Source organism: Haliotis rufescens, unplaced genomic scaffold (genome assembly GCF_023055435.1).
Source record: "Haliotis rufescens isolate VD_foot unplaced genomic scaffold, xgHalRufe1.0.p SCAF_1, whole genome shotgun sequence".
NCBI lineage: Eukaryota > Metazoa > Mollusca > Gastropoda > Lepetellida > Haliotidae > Haliotis > Haliotis rufescens.
In genome coordinates, this window is record NW_025963779.1 from 9,258,964 (window position 1) to 9,272,558 (window position 13,595).

General features: G+C 37.4%; 1 protein-coding gene across 3 annotated transcripts in view; it reads right to left on the bottom strand.

Annotated features, from left to right (window-relative positions):
* The window catches only part of LOC124136671 (fibroblast growth factor receptor-like 1), a 155,820-nt gene that overhangs the window by 89,551 nt on the left and 52,674 nt on the right, over window positions 1-13,595 (bottom strand). For all 3 annotated transcript variants that reach the window (XM_046502645.2, XM_046502644.2, XM_046502643.2), the window contains exon 2: window positions 11,161-11,434. In XM_046502645.2, the coding sequence (XP_046358601.1) occupies window positions 11,161-11,239 (79 nt within the window). In that variant the 5' untranslated portion in view covers window positions 11,240-11,434. The remainder of the gene's footprint in view (window positions 1-11,160; window positions 11,435-13,595) is intronic.

The following is a 13,595-nucleotide window of genomic DNA, read 5'->3' on the forward strand; positions in this document are numbered from 1 at the left end:
GGATTCACATGACACTGCTCCAGGTTACTCTATCCTAATCAAATATGTTAAATTGCATACATGTCATGCAAATGATGATAGTGAGTTGGATTCAGTGTCACTTTTAACAGAATTTCAGTTATCACATTAAGATATTTGAGCGTGTGAGCTAAGTCCTGGAGGTGAGGTGGTTTTGGTTTGGTTTGGTTTGTTGTTTAACGCTGCACTCAGCAATATCCCTGATATATGACAGCGGCCTGTAAATAATCGAATCTGGACCAGTCAATCCAGTTATTGATATCATGAGCATCGATTCCAATTGCGTGGATCGATGCTCATGATATCAATAACTGGATTGACTGGAATTGGAATCGATGGCATGCTTCAACCAAGTCAGCAAGCCTGACCACCCGATCCCGTTTGTCGCCTCTTACGACAAGCATAGTCGCCTTTTACAGCAAGAATGGGTTGCAGAAGACCTATTCTACCCCGGATCCTAATGGGTAGGAGGAGGAGGTGAGGTCAAATGGGGTTTAACATCTTGTTCAAGATTACTGCACTTATAAAGTATGAGAGTGTGTGTTGTTGCTTGTGCTAGTCCGGAACCGAGCCGACCAGCCCTTGTTTTATACCCTTAATGCTGAGCACCAGGCAGGGTAGCAACAAGTGATATATTTTAACGTCTTTTGATATGACAGGGCCCAGGGATCAAACCCCTGACCCTCTGCTCTCCCACAACACCACACAAGTGAACCAGTCATGGAGTGACTCAAAGTCATAGACCACTTGAAGGTGCTGACAGACAAAAAAACATAATCTGTGATTCAAATCCCATGACTGCCAGATCCTGGCATGGCTAAGGCACACAACTCTGCAACACTGCATCTAGCCAGCAGGTAGGACAACTCATCTTTAACTGTCATACGGAAGACTTATTCCTACAAGTCCATGTTATCTTATCCCAATTTCTGCAGATCAATGCTCATGATGTCAATCACTGCATTGTCCTGTTCAGATTTGATTATTTACAGACCAACGTCATCTTGCTGGAATATTACATAGTGCAGCGCTAAACAACAAACAATTAATCCAATTATCTATGAATCCTACATAAATTCTATGCCCAATAAATATAATTATGAGATAGGTATTTTCAAAATTTAATCATACTGATTGAATAAAAAATGTTGGGTTGGGCCACTCTCACTGTAGAGAAATTTGTCACTGTTGCATCTATGCATAAATGATTAATTACAGTTATTACACATGGATATAACTTTATTTCATATAAAATATAATAATTTTCATTATGTGCAATATGCTGCCATTTAGATATTTCATTTCTATTCAAATGATGTGATGTTCATGCAATGACATATCATACTACAAGGTTACAGTGTACATGTCACAATGACTATTGTTATTCCTATACTGTAACAGAGTTATGACAGCCATAGATAAGGTCACTCCATTGAATGGATCTGTTGTGTAATGAGAATTCGATGTGAAACACCACACTTTAATGACTTTCAGACTTTTCAGACTTTGATATGAGGACAAATACATCTGAAATGTAAGTGACCATTAAGAGAGATGAATCAGACTTTGAATTGTCCTCAACTTACCCAAAGCATTAATCAAAGCTTAAATTAAGAATACTTTGCACGATTTCGACAGTTTAAAGATGTCTCCACTTTCTTCATAGCATATCCTTCGGCAAACAGAATTAATTTGAAAACTTAAAGGACAATCACAAGAAAAGTGGTATTTTTCATTAAGATTTAGGGATATTGCAGGTTTTCATTTCAAAGTGAAGGCAAGCCCATAAATTGCAGTTCCAAAACCAGCAGCAAGTCATTCTATAGAGTTTGTGCAAATAAAAAGAACAATTTTCACCATGCCCCTAGCCCAATAGGTGACAGGTGATTGCAGAGCGGCTTAAATTTCTTAATTACCGAAGAATATCACTGAAAACATAAAAAATCAACCCTACAGGTGATTTCAACTAAAATGAAGTATTATTATTTATAGTTTCTGTACCTCCCCCCTGGGAGCTTATGAAATTAACTAGTGCGTATAAGATTGATTTAAGGACATGAATGTTGATTAAGTAAGAAAAATGTATTTGAACAAAATTCAAGATGAGAATACACTTCCAGAAAAACCACCCTGATCTTGACCATAAGTCAGTTCTCCATGTCCAGCATCACAATATTAAAGGAGGCTGTAAAAACAGCCACACTAATTAGAAATGCAAAACTATGAAATCAATCTGATGGCTTAATATAGAACATCTCGGAAATAACATCAAATACACAAGCACGGTATTGAAATTCATTTTTTTCTGACATTTTCATGCATCCCTATCAGTGGCAAAGAGAATACAAAATTAATTGATCATGAAGCGACATTTCAAACATCTCTGTAATCCTGACATTCTATTAATACAGGTGGCCTGTTTCTAACAGCATGTGAAAATACATGCACAAACCTAGAATCTCATCGGAAAGGTATGATTCACCAAAAAATCTCATAATCTGCCACAAACTCCTCAATTCATCTGCAATGGCCAAGCCTTAATTGAGTTTATTTTGCTCATATGACAGGTGTAGAAGTGTATTACACTGGTGATAGCTTTAGGACAAGGTATCAATATGTCCCTGTCAGATTGCCCATCACTGATTGAAATTAACATGCAGAATGCCCAGTTGTATTAGGCATCCCATCAAATTCATAGATGGAATATTTGACAAATGTTCATGGTTCCTTTTTAATGAACCACATGATTTACACCTGATCTACTGGCCCCTGCTCAATCATAATTATATACAATGTAGCATCATTTTCATCAAAGCCCATCTTCTACAGTCTTGATGGAATCCAATCCAGAATGGATTTGTGTAGAATTGTCCAGAGTTTTTAGTACGGACTACGACTCCAAAAAAGGTTGTATTCACAGTTTTTCAAAGAATTGAATGATCACTTTTGAGTATTTTTTTTTCACTTGGGTAACTGCAATCACTAAGTACTCTATCACTCTGTAAATTACCATTGATTTTCCATTACACCTCCCCGACATGTTTGGAATTTGGAAACAATTCAGACACACTCGTTTACAATAATGACGGGACACTGTGAATTTGAAAACAGCTTTATGCCATAAGACCCAATATTTCATTCAAAATGATCGAGCAATAAGATGAAAGTCATGTGGTCAATATTAGGATCTTAAGTAGGCGAGAGAATGAGAAAGATGCAGAGAGATAAGGGTTGGAGATGCGGGGCAATGGGAGGTTGGGCAGTTACGATAGTAGGGTGGGTCAATGAGGCAGGAGGCAAGTATCATTCAGATGTGATGATCAAATCCTTGACATTGTCATTTCTTTTATATGAATTCATAAAAAATAATGACATTGCTTGATTTTGATTGATGTAGTTTGGAATTGTTATGATTATCTCAGACAAACAGGGTCACAGTCTCCTTCTCATGTTCACCACCTCAGCTAGAGGTACTTGTGTTCAAGTACTTGCAAAAACAGGAACAACCCAGGACTAACATTCAGTCTATGAAATCTTATATTACACAATACCCTTCTGGACTCCAAAATTAAACAAGTAATTTTCCCTATGCTGATTTCATAGAATAGAGCTAGCTAGAGATGGCGAGACCTGCTTTTGTATTTGTTTCTAGATTGTGGAATATATTTATTTTATGAAAAACAAAACAGTCATGGTGCACCCAAAATATTATCATACTACTTCCAGACCTCGACCACAATCCAAACAGCTTCTTAAGATCTAACAAATTATCCAGGAATTCTCGGGATTGAAGAAATTTAAGGAAAAGTGCAACTTGCAATGAATGACCTCAAAGATGACCTTGACCTTTAATAGACATGTCACCAACATGTCATCTGTATGATTTGAAAAGACAAGCATATAAAGTATCATATCTGTAGAGAAATAACCATGCCTCAAAAACTAACAATAATATAGTCATGTTTTACAAAAAAAATGAATGCTGAATTTGATCACGGACTTAGTTTGACCAAAACCTTTCCAAAGCATGACCCTATTTATTGATAAATGCATCAATCCATTTTGAGAAAGTGGAACCATAAACCTATTTGTGAGATTTTTCTATCTCATAACCTTGACCTTTCATCTTCTCACAGCATGTGACAAAATAATTCCTCAGGGCCACTTGGAAGAAGTCCACAGAAGACTAATATCTAATGTCAATAATCTTTGTGAAGCAGGCCTCAGAAAAATCACTGGCGTCAGTCAAAATCCAAGAAAACCTTAAATCAGATCCATTGCACGCGGTTGATAACTAATGATGGTGGCCTACTTGTCAGATGAATAACCTCATGTTTACCAACTTGTTATAATCAAAACCTCAGCCAATGAGGGTGGCCAGCCAAAACTGGCCGACCTATCAAGGGGAGGTAACTGCATACAATATCATGCTAGGTGAAAACATCGTAATGAAAGAGTGAGTAAATGGATCTTTATGATTGTCTGGATGAATATGTATAACGCTTTACGTCAATCCAAATAGATTTAATGGCAAATTCTCCACAAGCGGCACTGAATCAATGTCAAGCAAGCAGTTGATGTACGACACTGTCAGTAATATTACAACTATATCATTGTGTAATGAAGCCTGTATGAGGCAACCAGTTCCTGAGGTTATGAAGCAACGTCTGTTGGTGTCATGTGACCATCCAATCCCCATTAGGTCATGCAGCTCCGGCCATAAACAAGGTCACTGGGTGCAGAATGGTTAGATCATGCATTGAACAGAAGCAAATCCTCTCAAGGTGAGGGAAGGTTTTCTTTCTTTCTTTATAGCAGAACTCAGCAATATTCAAGCTGTATGATGACAGTTAATTGTGAAGTTCGGAGTAGACAATCCAGTGATTGATATTGTGAGCAATGATCCACATAGTTCAGGAATGATGACACACAATCAACCAAGTCACCAAGTCTGACCAACCAATCCATTTGGTCGCCTCTTAGGACCTAAGTTTCTGGGGAGACCACAGAAAATTGAACTGAATCTTTTCACTTGAGGATATCTGCCGGTGAGGTGAGGTGAGGTGAGGTGAGGTGAGGTGAGGTGAGGTGAGGTGAGGTGAGGTGAGGTGAGGTGAGGTGAGGTGAGGTGAGGTGAGGTGAAATGGGGTTTAACGTCACGTCCAAGATTATTGCTCTTATATATCAACGGCATGTACTATTCAGGACTGATGCTGATTTTATAGTGCTAATCCACTGAGATACCATGCCACAGTTTAACATGGATATCCCACTCAGACACAGTATACTGACTCCTAGCCAACTAGTCTTTGTTTTAGCCCCTTTATGCTGAGCAGCAAAAAGGGTAACAAAAAGTACCATCTTTTAATGTCTTTTGGTATGCCGAGGCCAGGGATAGAACCCCAGACTTTCCGCTCTCCGGTCGGACACTCTACCACTAGACCCCGGAGGCGGTCGACATCTCCTGGTAACAGTGAGTGAGTGAGTGAGTTGGGTTTAACGCCGCTTTTAACAGTATTCCAGTTATATCACGGTGTGTCAGCTTAATGTGGGAGGAAAACCCGAAGTGATGCAGGTCTCAGACGTTTACCACTTCGGTGAAACCCACAAGCACGGGTATGGTGCTGACAAACCTAGAAACATAATCGGGGCGAACCGGGATTCGAACCCACAATCATAGGTTTCTGGCGTGCCCAAGGGACGCAACTCTGCACAGCGAATCGCGGCGCCTTAGACGACTGGGCCACCTGTGCCCCCTCCTGGTAACAGTGCAGAGAGGGATTACACTGAGAATGTGGGTCTCCGATGGTCAGGGTAATGCCACACGCAGGCATGCTGGCGATGGGTATCGAGTCCATGAGATCAAAATCTGTTACCAAATCCTACCTATGTGTCTTGAAATTTAGAACTTAACTTTCACAGTGATCTGAACCAAATAACAATATGCAAGTGTAGACTGAAAAAATTCAGGTGTTGCATCTTCCACACACAGGAAAGAAGTGACGATTCCCACCATACGCAAAGAGTTTTGTATGAGGGACCATTAGTCTGTCTTACAGACCCTGATACAAATATATATCAAATACAGCCCATGCAAGTCTATAATGTTTGGCAAGTCTAGATTACTGCAGTATCAGGAAATCTGCAAATGAAGAGAGTCACTGGGCTCCTTTTTATTATATTTTTATTAAGATAACTGAACAACTGTTTTTTCTCTACGATATGTTCAGAGGCTAGATGTTAGTCTAGAGGGACCATTTACCTTACAACTGTTGGGATGGCTGACAGTGAAGTGGAATTATGGGATGTACTTAAACTTCCTTTTCAAATATAACACTGTATCTTTGATGACTTAACTTAATGTTTATGATTCTTGGCTGAACCACCTCATCTTTCCCCACTGTACTGCTTCCTCGTACCAGCTGTACCAGCAACAGATTATTAAAATACCACGACACACTCCCAATTCACAAGCTGTGCAATGAACACAAAACCATATCAGCAGACATCCAAGTCATCCAAGTATAAACAGATCAAAGGGAAGAGGATTTCATAATCTAAAGCATGAAACTAATATATATATCATTAGACACATCTAAATAACTACATCGGCAGTTCCCTGTCAAATGTGATGAATGTGAAACTCATAGGTTTCCATAATGGTGTTAGAATCTGGCATCAACACCTACACTGCTGATCAATACTCTGTAGTTCCGTGAGCATCGCTAGGCCACACTAAACACTGGTTTTATGTGTTTTCATATCAAACATTTCCTCTCAAATATTAGAGCTTTTGTGCGATTTATGACTCTACATCAGTGTCGTTGAAATAAAAACAAAGGGGTCCACTTCTGTAAACGAACAACCCTATATTTCTTCATACTTCAAATATTTCTTGCTCAGCTGTCTCGCTATGCGAGAATGATGTCCCCTAATACATAACTTCCCACCAACATCAACGTTATACAACATCATAAACAAAGAAGGCTTTTATTGCTCAAAGCCATCTCTGTACACAAGCTTGATTATATTGCAATGCCCTTCGATAATAATATATCAAAATCACAAATGTCAACTTTTCTTGCTTGCAAATTGGGTCCACATTTCATTTGGGTGTGTCACTGCAGTGTCTTGTTATCTTCAAGCATCAATATGATGAATTACCAAGGTATATTTTACAATGTACGCAATGCATGTGTCATGGTAACATTGATGACGCCACTGCCTGGAATATCTTTTTCACACATAATAGATTCTTTGTGAAGCAAAACATAAAAGAGCTTGTGAGAGAAAAACATGGTACATTTTATGTATTATGCTCGTAAACTATATGACTGAAAAAAGTTAAAGAACACCCTATTTTTGACATTTCTATAGTTCATTTGTCATGGCCATGATAAAAGAAGACATCAATGACCTTATTGATTAAATGGGACTTTTTCTTTCAATTGAAAAATTAAAGAAGCTTTGAAATCAATCACACTTTCAAACATACATGAGTATACTGAAATCTGTAAAATAATACTGCTGTATAATAGGGATGACAATTTCCAAAAGAAAATGGAATACCCTATTCTACCTTTTAACTTGTTTCACCTACTTTAAACATCAAAGAGAAGTCAACATTACTACTCAACTTTAATACAAAGCAACTGTACTAAAAATCAACACTTTGATAAATTGGAAAGTCTACCAAAAGTTAGGGTGAGGAATGAAGATAAGCCAAACCACATCTTTAGATCTTTAGATGTGTAAACAGCACGAAAGTGTAAAACAGCTATCGGATCTCATGTCAAACCTATCAAGATGTTTTTGTCTTCATCAACACTGCCTTTATCAATATATGTTGTTTTTCCGAAAGTGAAATAATACATCAACTTTGTCTCATCGCTATATGGCTGAAACAATGCCGATTTAAATTTCAACACACTCACACACTCACTCAGAATGTGAAATATGATTTGTGATGTGGCAAGAACTCAATATGCAGTGCATCAAATCTATCCTGGACACATTGGAACAATGATTTTTAGCCTTGTGCCTGATTATGATGACATGATGCTTAAAATAGCTGTCCAATCAAATTACATTTCTGGGAGAGAAATTCTGTGCTCTGTTTGAGATAGGTGCGATGGAGGTGATGACAACATGTTGAAAATGAGTGAATGAGTGAGTATGGTTTTGTGCTTTTTTTAGCAATATTCCAGCAATATCACGGCGGGGGACACCAGAAATGGACTTCACACATTGTACCCATGTCGGGAATCGAACCCGGGTCTTCAGCGTGACGAGCGAACGCGCTAACCACTAGGCTACTCGACCGCCCCATGTTGAAAATGGGTCCAGAATATTTATCACAAAAGAATGTGAATGTGTATGGTTTTGCTCCGCTTTTAGCAATATTCCAGCAATATCACAGCAGGGGACACCAGAAATGGGCTTCACACATTGTACCCATGTCAGGAATCGAACCTGGTCTTCGGCGTGACGAGCACACACTTACCTACTTGGCTACCTGATCGGCCCTTTATCATAACAGAATGGGGGTGATACTCTGGATAGTCGAGGATGGAAATCAGGTGTTCTCAAATTATCATCTCGACTAGTATGATAAATCATGTTTTTTCAGTGTTATCTTATTGCATACAATCTTTATTTGATTATTTTAATGTCGGCTAATGGACTATTTTAGAAGACTATAATCATTGAGTGTAACATATTGGTCTGAACTTATCATGGTGGAAAATAAACTGTACATATTTTTATGTACATATTATTTAAAATAAATTATGGTCAGAGTAAAAAAAACATGAAAGAAGAAAAATAATCACTTTGATTGTCAAAAAGGTTTACCATTTACATTCCTTACCCAAAGTACTTGAAATGAAAATAACAATACAAAAAACGTGCAACATTGAAATTGCTCACTTTTTGCATAATCTATAGACAAATACACCTATTTACACCCTTTAATTCTTAAATGTCAAAGAACTAGGCTACTCTTATCATGTAGTTGAATGAGGTTTATATACATCACTGTCAGTGTAAAATGGGAGGAAAGTGACATCACTTCCACATTGGTTAAAATCTTGAACCCAGGTATTGGTTACCTTAGGAAGAAAAATGTAATCATATCAATATGTATAATGACGCCCTCTTCACATCAAGAAAACAAATCAGTAGAAAGTAAATTGCTCAGTAGCAGGAGAAGGTCATACTTTAACACCCACATAGCATGAATATTTAATTTGAATGTAATGTCAATGCACAAATATGATCAAACTACTGACACATAAAAAGGCCAGAATTAAGAATTAAAGACCTACAACTGTTCACATTTACAATCCTTTATCTATTTCTATACAAAATTAACACATTTCAACACTGTATACCAACACAACTATCAAAGATCCTTAAATTGAGTGTCAAAATTGGAATTCCTGCATCCACAAAAAATCCTTCCAAAATGACAAAAATGTTCAAAGAACCCAATTCCACATCCTACAACGGCTGACAGTCCTTCATCTCAGCCCAACATGGGTACGATCACACAGCCATGTACATGATATGAAACTTTTCCAACCTGTCGGAAGCCACTTCAAATCCACTGATCTACATTTCCACATTCTGACCCTACCAGCAAGAAGCACTTCCAGTCTTTGAAGCAACTACACAAAAACCATTGAAGGTAAGAGAAACCCAATGTTTCATCTTGCACAGGTCTACTTGTGTGGGGCGCTTTAAAGAAGTGATTGGTGCACAAATACATCGTGTGAGTGAATGAGGCCACAGATCACTGTGTCAGTGTAAAATTGGAAGAAAGTAACATCAATTCCACATTGGTTAAAATCTACAACTACAGGTATTCTGCTGCAAAGGCAAGGACATAAATACAAGCCAATCAAGGATGACAAACCTTTGATCCTCTCACTATCTTACATGGAAATGTTCCTTTAACGCGATATCATAATTGAAAAATAACATCACACAATGTCACAGACAGAGAATATGTAGCCGCTGCATTCAATCAAATTTACACAACCTAAAAGTTGTCTGTTTGATAGTAACTTTGTCACAGAATTGTAATTAACTTAAAGAAAATGTGTATGTAAAAGAAAGAAATCGTCTCAAATAGAATTGCTAAGGTTCACTTTGAACATTAAAACCTTGAGATCACACTGACATCGACCAATGGAAGATCAGTAAAGCCATATCACCTCTTGAGATATCTTTTGATCCCACAGCACTGATAGCTCCTATGGGAGCCAGTTGTTTGATAAAAAATCTTCCTCCCTAGCGAAAGCATAACAAATGTTTTACACGCTGCAATAGGGCCCTTTGCTACAGAGACGGGTTCTCATAGTGTCCAATCTCTTTGCATGGTGCAAGAAGTAAATGTCAAATTTGACGTTTCTTTTCCCTTAACAAAATCACAAAATACATTTAACAAACTAAACAAGCACCAAGGTACTGTTGTTCACCCCGCGTACATTCCCACAGATTGTTTTTCAGCTATAAAACGCAGCATGTAGCATGGGCACTGATCTCCTTCCAAAGGAGTCAGTGAGCGAGTCAGTTGGGTCTGAAGCTGCTTTAAACAATATTTCAGTTATATCACAATATTTCAGTTATATCATAATGTTTCAGTTATATCACAATATTTCAGTCATATCACAATGTTTCAGTTATATCACAATGTTTCAGTTTTATCACAATGTTTCAGTTTTATCACAATGTTTCAGTGATATCGCAATATTTCAGTTATATCACAATATTTCAGTTAGATCACAATGTCTAAGTTATATCACAATGTTTCAGTTATATCAATGTTTCAGTTTTATCACAATGTTTCAGTTTTATCACAATGTTTCAGTGATTATCACAATGTTTCAGTTAGATTACGATATTTCAGTTATATCACAATATTTCAGCTTAATGTGGGGGAACACCAGAAATGATGAGAGTCTGAAATGTTTACCACTTTGGTGAAATCCACAAGCACGGGTATAGTGCTGACAACCTAAAATAAAATCAGAGAGGACTGGGATTCAAACCCATGATCATAGCTGTCTGGAATGCTTAAGGGATGCCTCCAAAAGCAACAAGGAAATGAATGTGATAGATGTCAGTTACTTAGCTCACCTGGTGTAAACAGCAGGCTGAAGAAGAGCAGGACTCCGTGAGTAACGATGGTGAAGACGGTGGCGAGTAACTCGGCCATATCCTATGTTTGGCGACAGTACTCCCACAAGGTCAAGGTCATTATGCATGCAGGTGACGGCACACACCCGATATCGGTCACATATCGGCTGTTCGCATGTTCCAGTAGTATACTGTCATGTGATGACAATGTGATGCCAGTCCTTGAGGTTCGTCCTTACATCAGGTCTGTATCATCTTCTGTCCATTGTTTCATCTGAAAAATGCATCAATATCAGACTGACCTTCCATGTGCAAATCTTTCATATTCTGAAACTTTATTTACTATGTTTATGATAAATAGAGGATATTTGTATTTTCTCTTCATAACATGTTTATGTCTTTGAGTCACCTGATAAAGTTCATATTTTCTAGAGAAGAAATCTCACTAAATGAGAAAAATGTTGGGTTTTTTTCAGAAATAACAAATGAAAGCCTAGGGGAAGATATTGATAACCCATAAATCAAAAATATTTGTGATATTTATATGTTGTGGGTTGCCAAATACTGAATTATCATCCAAATGTTTGTTGTCTCCCCTACCTCTCAAAGTATTTGCATTGCATCATCCCTACATTTAAGAAGAGCCCCATTCTTTTGGTACCATTTCGGAAAGAGGTGCAAAAACATGGCCAATCATATGTTCACAGATGAAGACGTCTTGTAGACATGGTAGAAGTACCCTCACAAAGTGAAGAGGATGACGGCACAAAGGACCAGACTTGAAGATTTTCAAGGTGAATCAGTAGTTGACACTTCTGAGCATTTCAGTTGTAAAAATTATCATTATTCAAAGCATCTTCTCGTGGCTCATCATGTTATTTCCAGAACCAGTATTTCATTGGTTTTGATATTCCTCAGTCGCTCTCACTGACAGATTAGGTCGCTCTCACCGACAGATTAGGTTGCTCTCACTGACAGATTAGGTTGCTCTCCTGTTTAGAGTATAGGTAAACGACGTAAGACCTGCATGGACATTTAAATGGAATATTTTTGGAATTCTATTTTGTAATGTTGTCCAAACAGGCTACCATGTTCTTTCTGCAAGAAAACTTACAATTTCTGCTGTATGTTATTAAAGGTCATCTTTCAAGCTTGTAACATCAAAACTGATTTTGATGAATAAATAGATAAAGCAGTTCTATACCATCTATATATTCTTTTTCAAGTGTTTACTTTTTATAGATTCAACTGTTACATCTACCTGAAAAATTATTGAAAATTCTGACATTTGTGACATTACAGGAATAAATGCAAACGACATTTCTTGTCTACCTTTGTGTATTTACAAATGTAAGTGGTGCAGGTTTCTAGTCACTCTGTTGAATGTTATGATTTGAAATGAACTCATACTGTTGTTATCTGTATAGAAAGTTTTATTTCTGCAAATGAGATTTGTCATTAACTTGAAGTACAACTACGTTTCTAACTAAGTTTCAGTAAAAACGGTGACAAAGACCTTTCAGGATTACTGCAATAACCACTGTATTTTTAAACGGTGTGTGTCTGTAAACATCACAAATACGTGCAACTATTATTTTATTCGGAATAAATTATTCCAATATCATGTTATTTTAGTAGTATTTTTTCAATATACAATGTATATTTGAAATAAATTAACAACCATAAATGTAGCACTTTGGTCCAGCTATTGCTGGATATTTTTTTTCATATGGAACAATTTGACCAATCACTGCCAATGCTTCCGCACTTGCGATAGTGAAAACTTTATGCTGACAAATAATAGTCAAACTACAACCAATACGACTTTCAGCGAGTCAAAGTATGGCATTTATGATATCTATATCTATATCCATTCTCTATCCACTAAAGTTCGTTTCAAGGTGTCAATAGCAGTAATATGACTATGGTTGCTGTAAATAACTGCGTGGTGCGATCTTCCAATCACTTCACATGCGATTTTGCCAAAATGAAAATAAACAATATTGAATGAAATTTTGAATAAAATTATAAAATAGATTACAAAGGTATGTCCAGATATATAATGAACTGTTTTTATAACCAGACAGTGTAATTACATGATTAGTTTGCGACTTCATTACGGATGGTGTTTCCGGTGTAACATGCTCACAGTTATGTCTGCGTTGGGGAGAAAAACATCAAAACTCTTCAACCCTGTGTATAAGACGTCCCCCTTTGAAAGCCCCCTAATTTGTGGTACGAAAACTCACCTTATACACAGCAATATACGGTTATAAAACATATTATATAATTGGATAGCCCAAAGTGACCCCATTACCACTGCACTGACAGATCAAGGACCAGCATGAATGGGGTGAATCTAGAAATCCAGACCATAATCACACAATCTCAGCATGACTAATGGAGGTAACTTTAAATTGCAGCACCTTAGTCTA